This window comes from Pogoniulus pusillus, chromosome 1 (assembly GCF_015220805.1).
Source record: "Pogoniulus pusillus isolate bPogPus1 chromosome 1, bPogPus1.pri, whole genome shotgun sequence".
Lineage (NCBI taxonomy): Eukaryota > Metazoa > Chordata > Aves > Piciformes > Lybiidae > Pogoniulus > Pogoniulus pusillus.
This window is the reverse complement of record NC_087264.1, coordinates 521848-538534: the sequence shown is the minus strand read 5'-3', so window position 1 is coordinate 538534 and position 16687 is coordinate 521848. Positions and strand designations below refer to the sequence as shown.

At 54.7% G+C, this 16687-nt stretch overlaps 1 protein-coding gene across 5 annotated transcripts in view; it reads left to right on the top strand.

Moving 5' to 3' along the window:
- FERMT2 (FERM domain containing kindlin 2) overlaps positions 1 to 16322 on the top strand; it is a 79731-nt gene extending 63409 nt beyond the window's left edge. For 3 of the 5 annotated variants that reach the window (XM_064144161.1, XM_064144032.1, XM_064143905.1), the window contains 8 exons: positions 829 to 878; positions 3982 to 4106; positions 6506 to 6612; positions 7675 to 7896; positions 10003 to 10023; positions 10502 to 10626; positions 11710 to 11851; positions 14893 to 16322. In XM_064144161.1, coding sequence (XP_064000231.1) covers positions 829 to 878; positions 3982 to 4106; positions 6506 to 6612; positions 7675 to 7896; positions 10003 to 10023; positions 10502 to 10626; positions 11710 to 11851; positions 14893 to 15066 — 966 coding nt within the window. In that variant the 3' untranslated portion in view covers positions 15067 to 16322. The remainder of the gene's footprint in view (positions 1 to 828; positions 879 to 3981; positions 4107 to 6505; positions 6613 to 7674; positions 7897 to 10002; positions 10024 to 10501; positions 10627 to 11709; positions 11852 to 14892) is intronic. The other 2 variants (XM_064144077.1, XM_064143971.1) reach the window with 1 other exon arrangement.
- Positions 16323 to 16687: the final 365 nt, after the last annotated feature.

Here is a 16687-nt window from a genome sequence, read left to right as displayed (position 1 = left end):
GGCAGCAGCCATTTCCAGATGCAGTGACTGGCTGGGGCCACTGGGCAGTTGCTGCGTTGTTTGTTTAGATTCTGCATTCTTGTCCCCTGTGCTGTCTGTAAACAACGCTGCTCACTGCGGTGGAAAGTAAACTCTCTTGCTGCTGGGAGCTGCTGGAGCAGCCTTTGCCTTCTTTTCCTTCCCCTTTTGGCCTGCAGTCCCAGCTGCTGGAGTCACAAGTGCCACACTCTATGTTCTGCTCATGGGAAACCTGAAGATAAACTCACTATTTAAAAAAAAGGGGTGGAGGGGAATCTCTTCTAGGCAACCTGAAAGCCCTTCCCCAGTCCTCTGTGGAGGTGCAGGGTTTTCCTTTCTCCTTGGAGCATGAGGAAATAACCAAGGGAGGAGAAAAATCCTTCTGTGAACACGAGCTGCTGTGACCGCTGGTGACCTGGCGGCTGGGAATTGGCTCCAGCAGCAGCAGGAATTCCTCAAAGGAAAATAAAACCTGGTCCTCTGGCTTTCCAAACAGCACTTCTGTGAGGTAGATTCTTATCCTCTTGTTTCTCCCATACAGCACATGGGGCTTCCTCAGGAGCCTGCTGCATGAGGCATTTACTGCCATGGGTTAATTAGAAGGGTTAGTCGACAGGTTGGACTCGACCATCTCAGAGGTCTTTTCCAATCTGCTTGACTCTGTGATTCATGAACCCCTGAGCCACAGTGCTGGCTGGTGAAGCTGCCACCAGCTTCCTGCCCTGTGCAGCCTCCCTTTGGTCCCTTCCCAGCCTCACCACCCTAGCTCTGCTCGGCACCTAGGTGAACGGCTTTGTCTTTTCTTTCCAGGGTGACATCACTTCCATCCCAGAGCTGGCTGACTACATTAAAGTCTTCAAGTAAGTGCTGATGGGAAGAGGTGCTTGTGAAACTGGTGATGCCTCTGAGTAACTAATGGCCCTGCCACCTCATATCCCTTTGGTTTTATCTGCTGGCCTTAAGGGCTGGCTGTTACCCTCATGTCAAAAGCCACCCAGCAATCGATGTGTAACACCACAGCTCAGCAGCTGGGCTTTGTTAAAGCATTCTACTGCTTTGTTCTGCAGCTCAGTTACTGAGTAATGCACACTGCTCACAGTGCTCCATGCAGACAGTGATTAGCTCTTGGATATTAAGAGAAGGCTCCAAGGAGACCTTCTTCACAGCAAGAGTGATTGGCACTGGAATGGGCTGCCCGGAGTGGTGGTGCAGTCCCCATCCCTGGAGGTGTTTAAGAAGAGGCTGGATGAGGCACTTAGTGCCATGGGTTAGTTAATTAGAAGGGTTAGGTCATAGGTTGGACTTGATGATTTCTGAGGTCTGTTCCAACCTGGTTAGTTCTGTGAGTCTATGATTCAGTATGTAAAAGGGACAAATGGAAAGCTGGGGACAGACTTTTTAGCAGGGCCTGTTGTGACAGGACAAGGGGTGACAGTTTGAACTAAAACACAGGAGATTTAGACTAGGTAGGAGATAAAAAGACTTGATACTGAGGGCAGTGAAAGACTGGCCAAGGTTTCCCAGAGGGCTGATAGATGCCCCATGCCTGGAACCATTGCAGGTCAGGTCCTCTGGGGCTCTGAACAACCTGCTCTGCTTGCAGGTGTCCCTGCGACCGCAGGAGAGTTGGAGTAGATGACACTTAGGGTCCCTTCTGACGCAAACCATTCTGTAGTTGTAGGATTCTGTAAGATCAGGCTTCCCACTGCCACCAGCCCAGCAGGTGCAGATCCCTCTGAGAGAGCTTGCTGCCTCCCACAGCCAGCAGAGTGCTGGGCTGTTTCTCTGAGACAGTTAATGCCCTGGAGAGAACCAAACCAGCCTGAAATGAGGAGCCAAAGCCAGAAACCTTGCCTGAATACTTCTGGTTTACGAGCGTCTGGATGAATTGCAAACAGCCTAATCCCCTTCTCTCGGGCCTCTCCTTGCCAAAAGGAGCAGGTTAAGCTGACTCTGCTCCTCTTGCAGCTCACTCAGGCCTTAGGAGTTGCTTTAATTTTGCTTTGACTTGGAGGGTGTTAGGTGGAAACCAGGAGGAGCACTTTGGCAGCCGCCGTCGTCTTCTGCGATTTACTGCCTGCTGCGGCCAGGCTTAGGGTGAAAGTTCTGGAAACTGGAAATAATGATGAGATTTTACAGCCTGCCTGGAAGAGATAGAGAATAAAAGCTGTAGGCAGCAAAACAGGCTCAGGGACAAGCCTCTGTTTTAGTAATTGTTTGGTTCTGGAGCCAGAACCTCTCTCTCGTGCTCTGAAAACCCTTTCTCGCTCTCCACAGGCAAATCAGTGAGGTCTCCCTGTCCACCTGGGCTTGTGCTCTGTCCTCGCTGGGCCAGAGCTTCAGGGCTGCAGCCTGTGCCCTGCTGCTGAGTGGGCATTTTATCTTCTCCCCTTCAACAAACACACACACGTTTGCTCTTTCCTTTGGTCTGTTATTTGCCAGTTAAATTAGACACAATTGGGGGAGCTAATTGCTCACAAATTGGCTGTGTCAGTTGGTGGAGGAGGAGCTGCAGATGCTGGGTTCCTCGCTCAGTGCAAGCCCCAGATCCTGGGGTTGGGATTTTCGTCTGTCCTGCCCTGGGAGGGAAGCACAGAATTCCTGTTTGCTCCTGAAAATGAGGGTCAGGTTGTGTTTTAGTGCCAGAAACACACCATGAAAGCTGTGTTAGGAGCTAGCCTGGCCTTGGGTGTGCCTTTTGCCACACATCAGTTGAGGAGCTGCACCATACATCCTTAAGTACACCCTAGAGGTATATATATGTCCCTATACGCGCCTGGCGTTGCTGCAGAGACTTCTGATGTGCCTCTCTCCCCTGTCAGCTGGGATACTGGCCATGCCAGCTAGAGTGCCTTGCCTGCAACTTAAAGGAGCCCCAAAAATCCCACCAAGACAGTATGAAAACATCTTTAGAGAAGGATGCGAGGCAAAGGATGGGAAACCCTGCACGTGTAGGATGGCTGGGCTGGAAGTTGGTGACCTCCTCTGGAGGGGAAGCTGCTTTGAAAGGAAATTTGGGTTGTAAGGTTTGCACAGAGGGCAAGACTGTGTGTGCCAGGGCTTTAGGAGGAGGAAAACTAGCAGGGGCAGGAGAAGGCAGCAGGTGCCCCAAGCTCAGATGTCCATCAGCGGTGTGGGAACAGCAGGGGCCAGGCAGGTGCCAGGTTTCTCACCCATCTCCCTAGCTCCTCTGAGCAGGCCCAGCATGTTCTTACTGGAAAATGCAAGTGCAGAGCCTCAAGGACAAGCAGTTGTGGCCATCACGTGTTTGATCCTTCCAGGCAAGGCTTCAGCAGCTGTTGCTGGGATGGCGATAGCAGGAATGCCTTGCAGTGAGAAACTGCAGCTACAGCCCTTGGGCAAGGTTTCCAAATGAAGAGGGTTAAGAAAAATCACCTCTGTGAAGATTCAGGGGTGGTGATGGGATGAGCAGGGCTCAGGTTACCACCATGCCAGCTTGTTGCAGGCTAACAGGGCCATCCTGCTTCCCTAGGTACAGCTGTCCATAGGAAGGAACTGAACCTCTTCTGGTGGGGCATACTTGAAAGGAAAACAGCAAGTGTGCTCACACAGGAGCTTGGGGGAGAAGGCTTTTGCAGGTGCCACTTGCTTTCAGAGCTTGAGCAGAGAGGTTGCAGGTGAATATGGCAGGCAAGGAGCCTGTGTTGCAGTGGGTCTCAGGCATGTCTGTTTTTGTGACAGTTCTTCAGCTCCCCCCAAATCGGTGGCACCTCCATGGGACCAAAGAGTCCAAACCTGCAATTATGGTTTGGTTTCTTGAGCCAACATTGTAGGGAAGGGTTGGTGAGTGGTGGCTGAGCTCTCACCAGCCCTGGATCATCCTGATGATGGGCACACCTTGGGCTTCTGACACCAGGTTTAAAGGGTGAAAGGAGTTTCCTGGTACAGCAGCTTGGTTTGAGAGCTTCAGCCAATTCTAATGTCCCTCAACCTGTCCAGCAGGCCCAAGAAGCTGACGTTGAAAGGCTACAAGCCATACTGGTGCACCTTCAAAGATACCTCCATCTCCTGCTATAAGAGCAAAGAGGAATCCAATGGGACTCCTGCACACCAGATGAACCTGAGAGGTAAGAGAAACCTGAGTGCCTCTGCATTTACAGGAGATCTGCAGGTGGCACCAAACTGAGTGGTGCAGTTTGCACATCTGAGGGGCAGGATCTGTCCAGGTGCACTTGGACAAGCTCCAGAGTGGGTGCGTGTGAACTTCATGTGGTCCAACAAGGCCAAGTGTGAGGACCTGCACCTGGGCTGTGGCAGTATCCTCTGTCACTACAGGCTGGGGATGAAGGGCTGGAGGAGCCCTTGGGGGTGCTGGTGGATGAGAAGCTGGTCATCAGCCAGCACTGTGTACTCCCAGCTCAGATCCAGCTGTGGCCTAGGCTGATCCCCATCAGCATGGGCAGCAGGTGCAGGGAGGGGATTCTGCCTCTCTGCTCTGCTCTGCTGAGATCTCACCTGCAGTGCTGGGGCTAGCTCTGGAGTCAGCACAGGAGAAACAAGGACCTGTTGGAATGGGGCCAGAGGAGGCCACAGCAATGATGGGAGGACTGGGAGCCCTCTGCTGTGAGGCCAGGCTGAGAGAGTTGGGGTTGTTCAGCCTGGAGGAGACTCCAGGGATACCTTCTAGTGGCCTTTCAGTGCTTAAAAGAGGCTGATCAGAAAGCTGGGGACAGACTTTTGGGCGGGTCCTGCTGTGACAGGACAGCACATGATGGGTTTGAACTAAAAGTGAGAGATCAGGATTGGGAAGAAGAAACATTAGATGCTGAGGGTGGTGATACCCTGTCCCAGGTTGCCCAGAGAGATGGCAGCTGCTCCATCCCTGGAGCCATTCCAAGTTAGGTCGTTTGGGGCTCTGAGCAACCTGCTCAGCAGATGTCCCTGCTGACAGCAGGGGGGAGTTGGACCCTTGAAAGGTCCCTTCCAACCCAAACCCCCCCATAACTCTGTGGGTTTTATTCCAGTAACTGGTTGCTCCCTGTTGCAGCTTGTTCTCCCACTGCTTGACCTTGGTGTGCCACTCAGGGTTGGGTGGCTGTTTGGAGGCGTGAGGGCGGTGGGGGTTGACAGCAAGGCAGACGCCGCTAGACACGAGTGCTCTCCAGCGAGCTCTGCTAACTCTCGCAGCAGAGGATGAGTTTGAGCAGAGGAGAGCAGCACATTGTCTTCCCTTTGCTGCTTCCCATTTTGTTCCCTCCTGCCCCTGGCTCCCAGCAGCCTCGCTCAAGCTCCCCCTGCACACGAGCTCTCCAGTTCCTTGGGCTGATGGATGTTCTTATGTCAAGTTCAACATTCCTGCTCCAGCAGCCACCCAACAGCAGAGAGCTCATTTTCCTCCCCCCAGAGCAGGAGCAGATGTGATGCCAAGTGAGCTGAAGCTGCAGCCAGGGTGAAGCCCAGCTCACAAGACCTTTTTTGGGAGCTTTGGACTCTTTATTTGCTGTGCTGGCACCTTGGCAATGTCCTGGGGGCAGTGCTGAAGCGGTGCCCAGGCTAACGGGGCTGGTTAAGTTCACCACACCTTGGTGTTCATACAACCACTTGTGGTTCTCCCCATCCACCAACAGCAGGGTGGGCACAGTAATGTAGAGGGGTTCCAGGGTGAGAGTCAGCACCCATCCAGCCACTTCTTCCTGCCCTTTCATGGAACTCCAGCATTTGCCAGCCTCCCAGTGAGGCCTCAGCCTCAAGTGCTGTGTTCAGTTTTGGGGCCCTCAGCACAAGAAAGACATTGAGGTCCAAAGAGGAGCAAGAAAACTGGTAAAGAGTCTGGAGAACATCTCTTCTGAGGAGCACCTGAAGGAACTGGGGTTGTGTAGCCTGAAGGACAGAAGGCTCAGAGGAAGGCCTGAGTCTGACTCTGTACAACTACCTGAAAGAAGGCTGAAGCAAAGCTGGGCGGGGGAGGAGTCTTTGTTCCAATGTCTGAGAACCCTTTCAGTGAAGAAGTTTCTTCTAATACCCAACCTGAACCTCATCTGGTGCCACTTGAGGCCACTTGTCCTGTCACTAGTTACGTGGGAGAAGGCAGACTTCTCAGGAGGGTGGTTGAATCCCATCCCTGGAAGTGTTTGAGGTGCAGATATGTGGTGCTGAGGGACGTGGTTTAGCCCCAGACCAAATCATGGTTTGACTCTCTTCCAACCCAAATGATTCTGTGCTTCTGTGAGACAAACCCTGCAGGCATGCATGAGCTTCGAAATCTTTCTGTAACCTTCCAGCTCAGGTCCTACCTTTCCTGTTTTTCCCTGTCACTTGGAATGGAGACCTCTGATTGTCTGTGACCCCCTCCTGCAGAGCGTCCGTCCCATCAGATGTGATGTGAGCCTTCGCAGTACCGAGGTGCTCTTGGCCACCTTTTGAGTGGCAGAGCTTTGCTTTTGCTGTCTGATTGCTGGGGCTGTTCCCCCCTTTTCAACGCAGAGCTCTTTGCCCCCCTGGTGAACAGCTGACTGCTTCGTTGCAGGGTGTGAAGTTACCCCTGATGTGAACATCTCTGGGCAGAAGTTCAACATCAAGCTTCTGATCCCGGTGGCAGAGGGGATGAACGAAATCTGGCTCCGCTGTGACAACGTGAGTGTATGGCCTGCCCCAGGCAGCCCCCCCCCCGCCCACCAGCAGCCTGGTGGAGCCCCATCCCTGGAGGAACTCCAAAGCTGTGAGATGTGGTGCTGCAGGGCATGGTTTAGTGGTGGACTTGGCCATGCTGGGTTTGTGGTTGGGTTCAATGTCCCTAAAGTTCTTTTCCAGCCTAAGTGATTCTGTGCTTCTATGATTTACTGTGCCCCATCCCACTGTGCTAAGTAATGCAGTCTCTCCTCCCTCCTCTTCCACCCTCTTTGGAGATCTAAAGGTTTCTTCCAAGCAAAATGATTCAGTGCAGCTGGGGTCAATGCAGAAAAACAAATCACAGCCCCACGTGCCTGATCCCCACATCCAGAGTACATGTCTGAGTCTGGAGGAGAAAATCAGCCCCTGCCCTGCCTTGGCCTTGGCCTTTGGCTGTAGTCTACATGTGACTGAGTTTCTGCCTGCCTTTTTGCACCTTTGGTGGTGAGTGGTGCCACGTCCAGTTGGCAGCTGTCATTGGTGGTGTGCCCCAAGGATCAGTGCTGGGCCCAGTCCTGTTCAATATCTTTATTCATGACCTGGACTGGGGGATTGAGTCCAGTATCAGTAAATTTGCAGATGACACCAAGCTAGGAGTCTACCTGGAGGGAGGCTGTAGCAGGTGGAGTTGGTCTCTTCTGCCAGGCAACCAGCAACAGAAGGAGGGGACACAGTCTCAAGCTGTGCCAGGGCAGGTCTAGGCTGGATGTTGGGAGGAAGTTGTTGGCAGAGAGAGTGATTGGCATTGGAATGGGCTGCCCAGGGAGGTGGTGGAGTTGCCGTCCTTGGAGGTGTTGAAGCCAAGCCTGGCTGGGGCACTTAGTGCCATGGTCTGGTTGCTTGGGCAGGGCTGGGTGCTAGGTTGGGCTGGATGAGCTTGGAGGTCTCTTCCAACCTGGTTCGTTCTATGGTCCTTGATTCTCCTTGGGCCACAGTGGAAGCAAAGGCTCTCTGGAGGTGTTTCCAGGGGAGGCAGGTGGCATCTCCACCATTCTGATGAGCGTGGGTCTCTGTTTGGGGCTGCAGGAGACGCAGTACGCCAGCTGGATGGCCGCCTGCCGCCTGGCCTCCAAGGGCAAGACGATGGCCGACAGCTCCTATGGCATGGAGGTGCAGAACATCCTCTCCTTCCTAAAAATGCAGCATTTGAACCCAGACCCCCAGCTGATCCCAGAGCAGATCAACACTGACGTTAACCCCGAGTGCCTGGTGTCTCCACGCTACCTGAAGAAGTACAAGAACAAGCAGGTAGGTGCCGTGGCGGCGGCGCTGGTGGCGTGGGCTAGGCTCACCGGGCACCTGTTTTGGCAGTACCCTGGGGTTTAACACAGTGTGTTTTGGATGCTGTCACTTGCAACTGGATGCACGTGGTTACTAAACTGAGAACTGAAATGAGTGGTTTCCATCCAGCACCTGGGGATGGCACCCAGCACCTTCACCGTTGCTGTGCCGCCGCAGGCGCACAGCCTCGGCAGCGGGGAGGAGTGCGCTGTAGATGGGCTGTGGCCCTACCTCGGGGTGGTTGAGGCCAGGTCGGATGGAGCCTCGAGCAATCTGGTCTAGTGGAAGGTGTCTCTGCCCAGGGCAGAGGGCTTGGGACTAGATGATCTTTGAAGGTCCTTTCCAACCCAAACCGTTCTATGAATCCATGAAGCCAGTCCCTGGTGCTGAGATTAAAACCCCTTCCCTTGCACAGAGCTCATGCAGAAACCCCTAGGACCAGCAGTGGAGTTGCAGTTGCTTGCAGTGCTCGATGCAGACTTGGCTCTTGTGCAGTTTATTTCTCTCTTTTGCTTTCCCACTGCCTCCAAATGCCAGCCCTTGAAAGGTTGCTTCGTTCTGAGTTGCTGTGACTTGTGCTTGAACTCCACGCCGCACTCGACCCGTGCATGACAGGGCTGGCACTGCCCCAGGCTGGGCATGCATGCATGGCTCTCTGAAAGGACAGCAGCAAAGATCAGGAGGGCTTTGCTCCGGGGCCTCGTGGTGACTTCAGCGTTCAGCCTGGCTGCTTCAGGCTGCCTATGGCTAGATAGGGTTTCTCCCAGGCCAGAAGAAGGCTGCGAGTCAGAGGGGCAGGGAAGGCAGAAGGTTTGATTGGCACAGCGCAGCGATTTCCTGGCACTGAAGCTGCAGCTTCTGTAGCCCTTGTTCTCCTGAATAAGCCTTTGTGCGCTTGGGTGGAGGCAGGGCTGCATCGGGGCACCCTTTTACATGCAGAGTACCTCCCGGGCTTCAGCCCAGTGCAGTGGAGGCACCTGGAAAAATCTTAGCTCTCCAGAGGTGCTTACCACACAGGCTGTCCTCCAGGTACAGACAGCCCCTGGGGAACCACGGGGACAGGCAGGAGCCCTCACCCTGCTCCGAGACAAGCTGGTGGCCACCGTGCAGACGCCGGGGCCCTTGCAGACACCACCTACGCAGCAGATTGAGGCCGTTCCTTTACGGCCAGCAGCAGAGCTTGCAGCAGAGGATGTTTGCCAGCTGCACAAGTGACTGGAGGGATGGAGGCTGAGGGAATGCAAGGAATTCAGCCACAAGGATCTCTCTGCGACCCAAGGTGGGGGAAGGAGGAGGAGGAGGTGGTGGAGGAGGTCACACAGCCCACAGACGGTGCTGAAATGGGAACTGGCAGAGTTCCTTGGCAGAGGATTTATGGATGTGCTTGATCCCACACCAGCCCCAGAGCTGCTCTGCTGGTGGGTGTCTCCATGTGCCCCTGCAGCAGAGGGTTGGCAGGTCATGTTTGAGGAGCACCAAATCCTAAGCACAAAGGGAAACAACCACCCAAAATAAGCATATTCACAGCTCTCGGGTGCCTTGCTGGGGCACAGTGTGGGAGCAGCACCCGACTGGGCACATCCCCAGGAAGCCTGGCCGGTGTTATCCTCCAGCCATTCACTACCCCAGGCAGCAGCCCCACCGTTTCTCCCATATCTCACATCAAAGGAGCTGCTGAGCTTCCTCTGCAGTAAGGGAGCCTGAGTCTGTGCAGGGACAGGGGGAGGAGCGTGGGGACGCGAATTCCTCCCTGACATGGCAGCTTCACCCTCCTCTTCACCAGCAGGGCCAAAACCATCTCGGGACCTAAACCTCGATGCCTGCAGCACGGCAGCGCCCAGGCAGGGCCAGCATGAGGGGCGGATCTCTGTGCTCATGTTCCCTTTGGCTGCTTTTCCACCTGAGCGGTTGTGCATGTGGTTTGTTTGTTGGTTTCTTTTTTGGCTTGAACTTTGGTTTGCAGTTAATTTGCACTTTTTCCCTTTGCTTTGTTGCCATATTTCTGATTTGCTTTTTTTTCTTTCTGCTTCCTTTTCCTGGTTGTTGTTTTTTTTCTCGCCTTGCCATCTACAGCCAGGCTATGTAAGAGACTTGGTAAGTGACAGCAGCAATGAAATTAAGCTACGTTTCAGCTAAAACCTGAAATCGTTTAGAATCTGTTTGGCTTAGAGAGTGAAAAACCAAACCACACTAACAAAGCCCAACCCTTCCCCCTCCCCTCTGGTGAAATTTGGGCCCTCCTTGGTTTTGGTGCTGATCCCCAGTGATGTCTGCTGCAAAACCAGAAACCCTACACCAGAAATCTGCTCACGTCCTGCGTCTCCACCGGCGGAGCCCAAGCGGCTCTTTGCCTCCAGACAGCACAGATCTATAGTTGCTTTTCTGTGTCTGGAGGTGGGATGCAGAAGCAGCTCCTGGTGCATCAGCCCCGGCTGCAGGCTCTGAGCAGATTGCACTGTTTGCAGCCATGCTGGCTCCCAGAGGGCTCCCCCGTCACTGCCCCTTCCTGTGACAGCTCGAGGTGCCCCTGCGAGCGCCCTGCCCTAAAGCTGCTGTGTCTCGCCACCCTCAGATCACGGCACGCATCCTGGAGGCTCACCAGAACGTCGCTCAGATGAGTCTGATCGAGGCCAAGATGAGGTTCATCCAAGCCTGGCAGTCGCTGCCGGAGTTCGGCATCACGCATTTCATCGCCAGGTGGGTGGGTCAGGACAGGGGGAGTTCCCTGGCTAAATGTGCTCCATGCACAAAGTGCAGGGCACTGGGAAAGAGGCTGGGAAGCTGCCTGGCAGGAAAGGACCTGGGGGTGCCATTTGAGGGCTGGCTGAAGATGAGCCAGTGTGTGTGCCTAGGTGGCCATGAAGGCCAGCAGCGTCCTGGCCTGCATCAGCAACAGTGTGACCAGCATGGATCGGGAAGGGATTGTCCTCCTGTACTGAGCACTGTCAAGACCACATCTCAAAACAGTGGGGTCAGTTTTGGGCCTCTCACCCCGAGAAGGACGTTGTAGTACTGGAGCATGTCCACAGAAGGGCAACCAGGCTGGTAAAGAGTGTGGAGAACAGGCTTGGTGAAGAGCAGCTGAGGGAACTGGGGGTGTTCAGTCTGGAGTACAGGAGGCGGAGGAGAGCCCTCATTGCTCTCTACAGCTGCCTGAGGTGAGGTTGGAGGTAGATGGGGGTTGGTCTGCCTAGCATCAAGTGATAGAAATGGCTTCACATTGCCCAGGGGAGGTTCAGATTGGACATTAGTTAAAATGTGGCCAAGCATTGGGGCAGGCTGCCCAGGGAGGTGGTGGAGTCACTGCCCCTGAAGTTGTTCACAAAGTGTGTGGGTGTGGCACTGTGGTTTAATGGCCACGGTGGGGGTGGCGGTTTGATGGTTGGGCTTGAAGATCGTAGAGGTCTTTTCCAGCCAAAACCATTCTGTGGTGCTCTAAAGGCACAGCTGTGGCCTTGTGCTGGGGCTGCAGTGAAAAGCTCCAACCCAAGCCCATTGGACTGGGTTCCCTGGTGCCGCTGACCTCCAGGCGGGCAGCCCTGGTGCCGCTGACCTCCAGGCGGGCAGCCCTGGTGCCGCTGACCTCCAGGTGGGCAGCCCTGGTGCCGTGGGGTGAATTGGGAAGAGTGTGACCAGCAGGCCAGGGGAGGTTCTCCTGCCCAGCCCCTCTGCGCTGAGAAGGCCACAGCCGGAACGCTGTGTCCGGTTCTGGGCTCCCCAGCCGAAGAGGCAGGGCGGCGGGGGGAGCGCAGCAGCTCGGTCACCCCTCGTGTGCCGCAGGTTCCAGGGCGGCAAGAAGGAGGAGCTGATCGGCATCGCCTACAACCGGCTGATCCGCATGGACGCCAGCACGGGCGACGCCGTCAAAACCTGGAGGTTCAGCAACATGAAGCAGTGGAATGTCAACTGGGAGATCAAAATGGTGAGCTGCTGCTTCCCAGCCTGCTAGCCCCAGGCACAGGCTGCTCTCGGCTTGCACTGAGGCCATGGCTTGCCTAAGCTGCCTTTTGAAAAGTCAGGCTTTGCCTGGGCCGTTACCTGGGGCCGTGGTGAGGTTCAGCCAGGCCAAGTGCTGGGCCCTGCACTAGCATCACAACCCAGGAATGCAGGGCAGAGCGCTGGAAACTGCCCAGTGGAAAAGCACCTTGAGGGTGTTGGTTGGCAGCCAGCTGAAGATGAGCCAGTCTGTGCCCACTGAAGGCCAACAGTGTCCTGGCCTGAGCAGCAGCAGTGGGGTCTGCGGGAGTTAGGGATGTGATTGACCTCTGCTCAGCACTGGTGAGACCTCCTCTCCAATAGTGGGGTCGGTACTGGGTCCCTACTGCAGGAAAGACATTGAGGTGCTGGAGTATGCCCAAAGAAGGGCAAGGCAAAGCTGGTGGAAGGTCTAGAGAGCAGGGCTGGAGAGGAGCAGCCGAGGGAACTGGGGTCATTCACCTGCAGAAAAGGAGGCTGAGAGGAGACCTTCTGGCCCTCCACAGCTCCCTGAAAGGAGGCTGGAGGGAGATGGGGTTGGCCTCTTCTCCCTAGGAACAAGTGACAGAATGAGGGGAAACAGCCAAGCTGTGCCAGGGAAGGCTTTAGATTGGGCATGAGGAGCAGTTTCCTCCCCAGAAGGGCTGCCAAGCTCTGGAACAGGCTGCCCAAGGGCAGTGGTGCAGTGCCCGTCCCTGGAAGGCTTTAGAAGCCTTGCAGCTGTGATGCTGAGAGCCATGGTTCAGTGGTGACCTCTGTGGGCTCTAGGTCTTTTCCAGCCTGCACAGCTCTGTGGCTCTGTGACTCCAGAGCAGGTCTCATCCCACTCTGCTTACAGAATGCAATTTCTCCTCCCTCCTCTTCCACCCTCCTTGGAGATCTAAAGGCTTCTTCCAACCACAATGGTTCTGTGCAGCTGGGGTTATGAACAAATGACACTCTAGCAGAGCTGATGCTAACTGTTGGTGGAGTGGAGCTAGACCCTGAGAGAGCAAGAAAAGCCCTGAACGTTCCTGTTTGGCCCTCTCTGAACACCCACTCACAGCAGTGACATAAACCCAAACAGCAGACCTGGTGCCCAGGCTGGACCCTAGCCAGGAGCATCAATGCACTGGGCTCCAGCCACATCAAAATTCCTCTCCATTGCTCAGAACACTGAAGTAAGGAACAAAAAAGGAGCAGCAGACCTTTTGCTAGGCTCCAAGAGGGCTTCCACCCAACCAGTTTGTTTGGCTGCACAACCCTTTTGTGCTCCTGGTTGGCTGAACACCACATTAGCAATGCTGGGGCTCCATGGGCAACGTTCTCCTGTGCTTTGTGGCCCCAGAAGTGTTGCTAGTGAAATTATTCAGCCTCCTCTCTGCCTCAGAGGCTTTGTTCTTACCCACTTGCAAGCCCCAGTATCACAATTAGCTTGGATAGTCTTCTAGGAATCCCCTTCCCTCCTGCAGAGCTGTCAGTGACGAGGGGACAATAAAAATGAGGGGCAGCAATAAATGGAGGCTGTCTGCAGTCACTCCAGAATGAGCTCCCCACCCCCACAAAGCAGAGCTGTGGCCAAACCTTTACCTTACAAAACCAGCGTCAGCTCCAGGTGATAGATGGAAAGAAATCCCAGGTCTCTGCCTGCTTTCTGTTGCTCCTGGAGCAACGGAGCTGTCCCACCACATGCTCAGCTCTGAGTGACTTGGAAGTAAAAGGTGCAGTAACCATTTAAATAAATAAATAACACTCGAAATTGACTGCTAACCCAAAGGTTTGCCTGTGCCCACCCACTTGCACCACAGTCATCCTCACAGAGCCACCACGTGTCGTATTCTGGTCAGCCTGGAGTAGAGCAGGCACAGAGGCAACGTCTCCGTGCTCATTGATAACTAAAGAGTAAGGATCAAGAGGATGTGGCCAGGCTCTTTTCAGGTGTGCCCAGTGCCAGACAAAGGGGCAATGGCCACAAGCTGGAACCCAGGATGTTCTGTCCAAACAGGAGGAGAGAATTCTGTGCTGTGAGGGTGCTGGAGCCCTGGAGCAGGCTGCCCAGAGAGGTTGTAGAATCTCCTTCTCTGAAGAAATTCCAAACCCAGTGGAACATTGTGATCCTGGACAGCCTACCCTGGGTGCCCCTGATATAGCAGGGAGTTGGACTGGATGATCTCCAGAGGTCCCTTCTAACCCCTCTGCCTTATTTAGGAAAGGGGAAAAAAAAAACCTCTGGGTTAACAGAAAAGAAAAAGGAAGCAGCACTACAAGCTGGGACAGAGTGACTGAGAGCAGCCAGGCAGAGAAGGACCTGTGGGTGCTGGTAGAGAGTAGCTGAAGCTGAGGCAGCAGTGCCCAGGTGGGCAGCAGAGCCAATGGCATCCTGGGCTGGCTCAGGAGCAGTGTGGGCAGCAGGACAAGGGAGGTTCTTGTGCCCCTGTGCTCAGCACTGCTCAGGCCACACCTTGAGTGCTGTGTCCAGTTCTGGGCTCCTGAATTGAAGAGAGATGTTGAGGTGCTGGAAGGTGTTGAGAGAAGGGCAGCAAGGCTGGGGAGGGGCCTGGAGCACAGCCCTGTGAGGAGAGGCTGAGGGAGCTGGGGGTGTGCAGCCTGCAGCAGAGGAGGCTCAGGGCAGAGCTCATTGCTGTCTGCAGCTCCCTGCAGGGAGGCTGTAGCCAGGTGGGGTTGGGCTCTGCTGCCAGGCACCCAGCAACAGAAGAAGGGGACACAGCCTCAAGCTGTGCCAGGGCAGGTCTAGGCTGGATGTTAGGAGGAAGTTGTTGTCAGAGAGTGATTGGCATTGGAATGGGCTGCCCAGGGAGGTGGTGGAGTTGCTGTGCCTGGAGGTGTTGCAGCCAAGCCTGGCTGGGGCACTTAGTGCCATGGTCTGGTTGACTGGGCAGGGCTGGGTGCTAGGTTGGGCTGGATGAGCTTGGAGGTCTCTCCCAGCCTGGGTGATTCTGTGACAGGAAGCAGGCTGAGCCTCCCCTGCCCCGTGCTGTGTCCCTGCAGGTGACAGTGGAGTTCGCAGACGACGTCCGCGTGTCCTTCATCTGCACCGAGGTGGACTGCAAAGTGGTCCACGAGTTCATCGGGGGCTACATCTTCCTGTCAACGCGAGCCAAAGACCAGAACGAGAGCCTGGACGAGGAGATGTTCTACAAACTGACCAGCGGGTGGGTGTGAGCCCCAGGCACTGTACCCCGAGAGGAGACCCCACAGCCATAGTGATATTTAACGTTCAACAGCTGCTCCTTGAGCTGTGCTGCTTAATAAAGTAAGCTTGAAAGTGTATCTTTTTTTGTTTCCCTCTAATCAGGAAAGTTGGGGTTGTTTTCTTTTGCAGTACCTGCCCAGTTAACCAGTGTGCACTAACGAGCACTTCTCTTAACCTTGCTATAACCAAGAGAGCCGTGTCTGGGCCGGGTGTGCCACGCCAGCGCCCTTCAGCTGCTGCCGCAGCAGGCAGAGCAGGCTGAGCTGCGCCTGGCACAGCAGCCTCTTCCTAAGAGAACTCTAAGCCATCTTCTAAAGCCAGCCAGGGCTTGACCTATATGAAGTCTTTCTCCTCTTGTAACACAGGAGTGTTCCTTCTTGCCTTTTGGTTCCTTGGGTTTAGTCTGTCCCTGTGACCCGTTCGGAAGCCATCCCCACCTGTAAGCAGAGCTTCTGCCTCTCTGCTTCCACCCTGCACACCCAGGACCACGCTTAGCGAGGCGCTGGGGATGCAGCTGTGAGGGCAAGTCGAGTGCGGCCTCGAAATGCTGCCCCTTCTGTTAAGTCTGTTCCAGCTTGGGGTTTGTGTCTTTAAACGTGCCTTTTGATATCCTCTGCTCTGGTCCTGTCTTGTCCGCGGGCTCTACCTTGTGTTTTAGTTGGACACCGCTGTTGTATTATTGGCACCTGCAGTATTTGTCACCAGCATAGCCACTGCCTCTGCCCCACCATATGCAAAACTTCTGCCGTGACAAGATGAAGTCAAAAGGTCTATGAAGTGTAACGGGGGTTTGGGGTGGGGTTTTCTGTGTGTGTAACTAATGTAAAAACAACCAAACCAACCCCAAACCCCACAGGTTTTATAAAGTTGTACAGTTTTTTAACTACTCTCGCAAGCCAGCTTGGAGTTGTCAGCATAGAGCAGCAGTAACTGTAGGATGCCTGGCGGGAGCATGGGGAGTCACCCAAGTACCCCCTCCAAACACCTCAATTTCAACCCAGGAAATCTGTCTCTTAAAGAGGAGTTCAGAGCTGTGCACACGACCCTTCCCAAGGGCCAGGCTCTCCCTCTTCGGTTAGCCAGCACCGCCTCAAGGCTAGTGAGGAGGGCAGCTCCTGCCCGCCCGATGCTGGGGCACACCCAGCGCTGGCTCCCTGCAGTCTGTGGTTACAAGACTATGTACAAATGCATTTTATTTTAAATAAAAGGCAAATCTTTTATTTAATCCTCAGCTGCTTGCTCCTGCTTTGTTCTGGGTGTGACTGCTGCGTGCCCCGTGGCAGCCCAGCTCTGCCGCTCTGACACCAGCGCTCCCTGCGCCTGCCGCTGCCTCGGACCGAGCTTCCAAAATGAAATCCCTTAGGGCCTTAAACATCCTCTGCTTCCAGCCCCCTTGCACTCAGCACCTCCCTCTAGACCAGGGTGCTCAGGGCATCCACAGCCTCCCTGCATAGCCTGTTCCAGGATCATAGAACCATAGAATGGTTTAGGCTAGAAGGGAGCTCAAAGCTCAGCTAGTCCCAACCCCTGCCATGGGCAGGGACACCTCCCACTAGAACAGGTCACTCAAGGCCTCATCCAGCCTGGCCT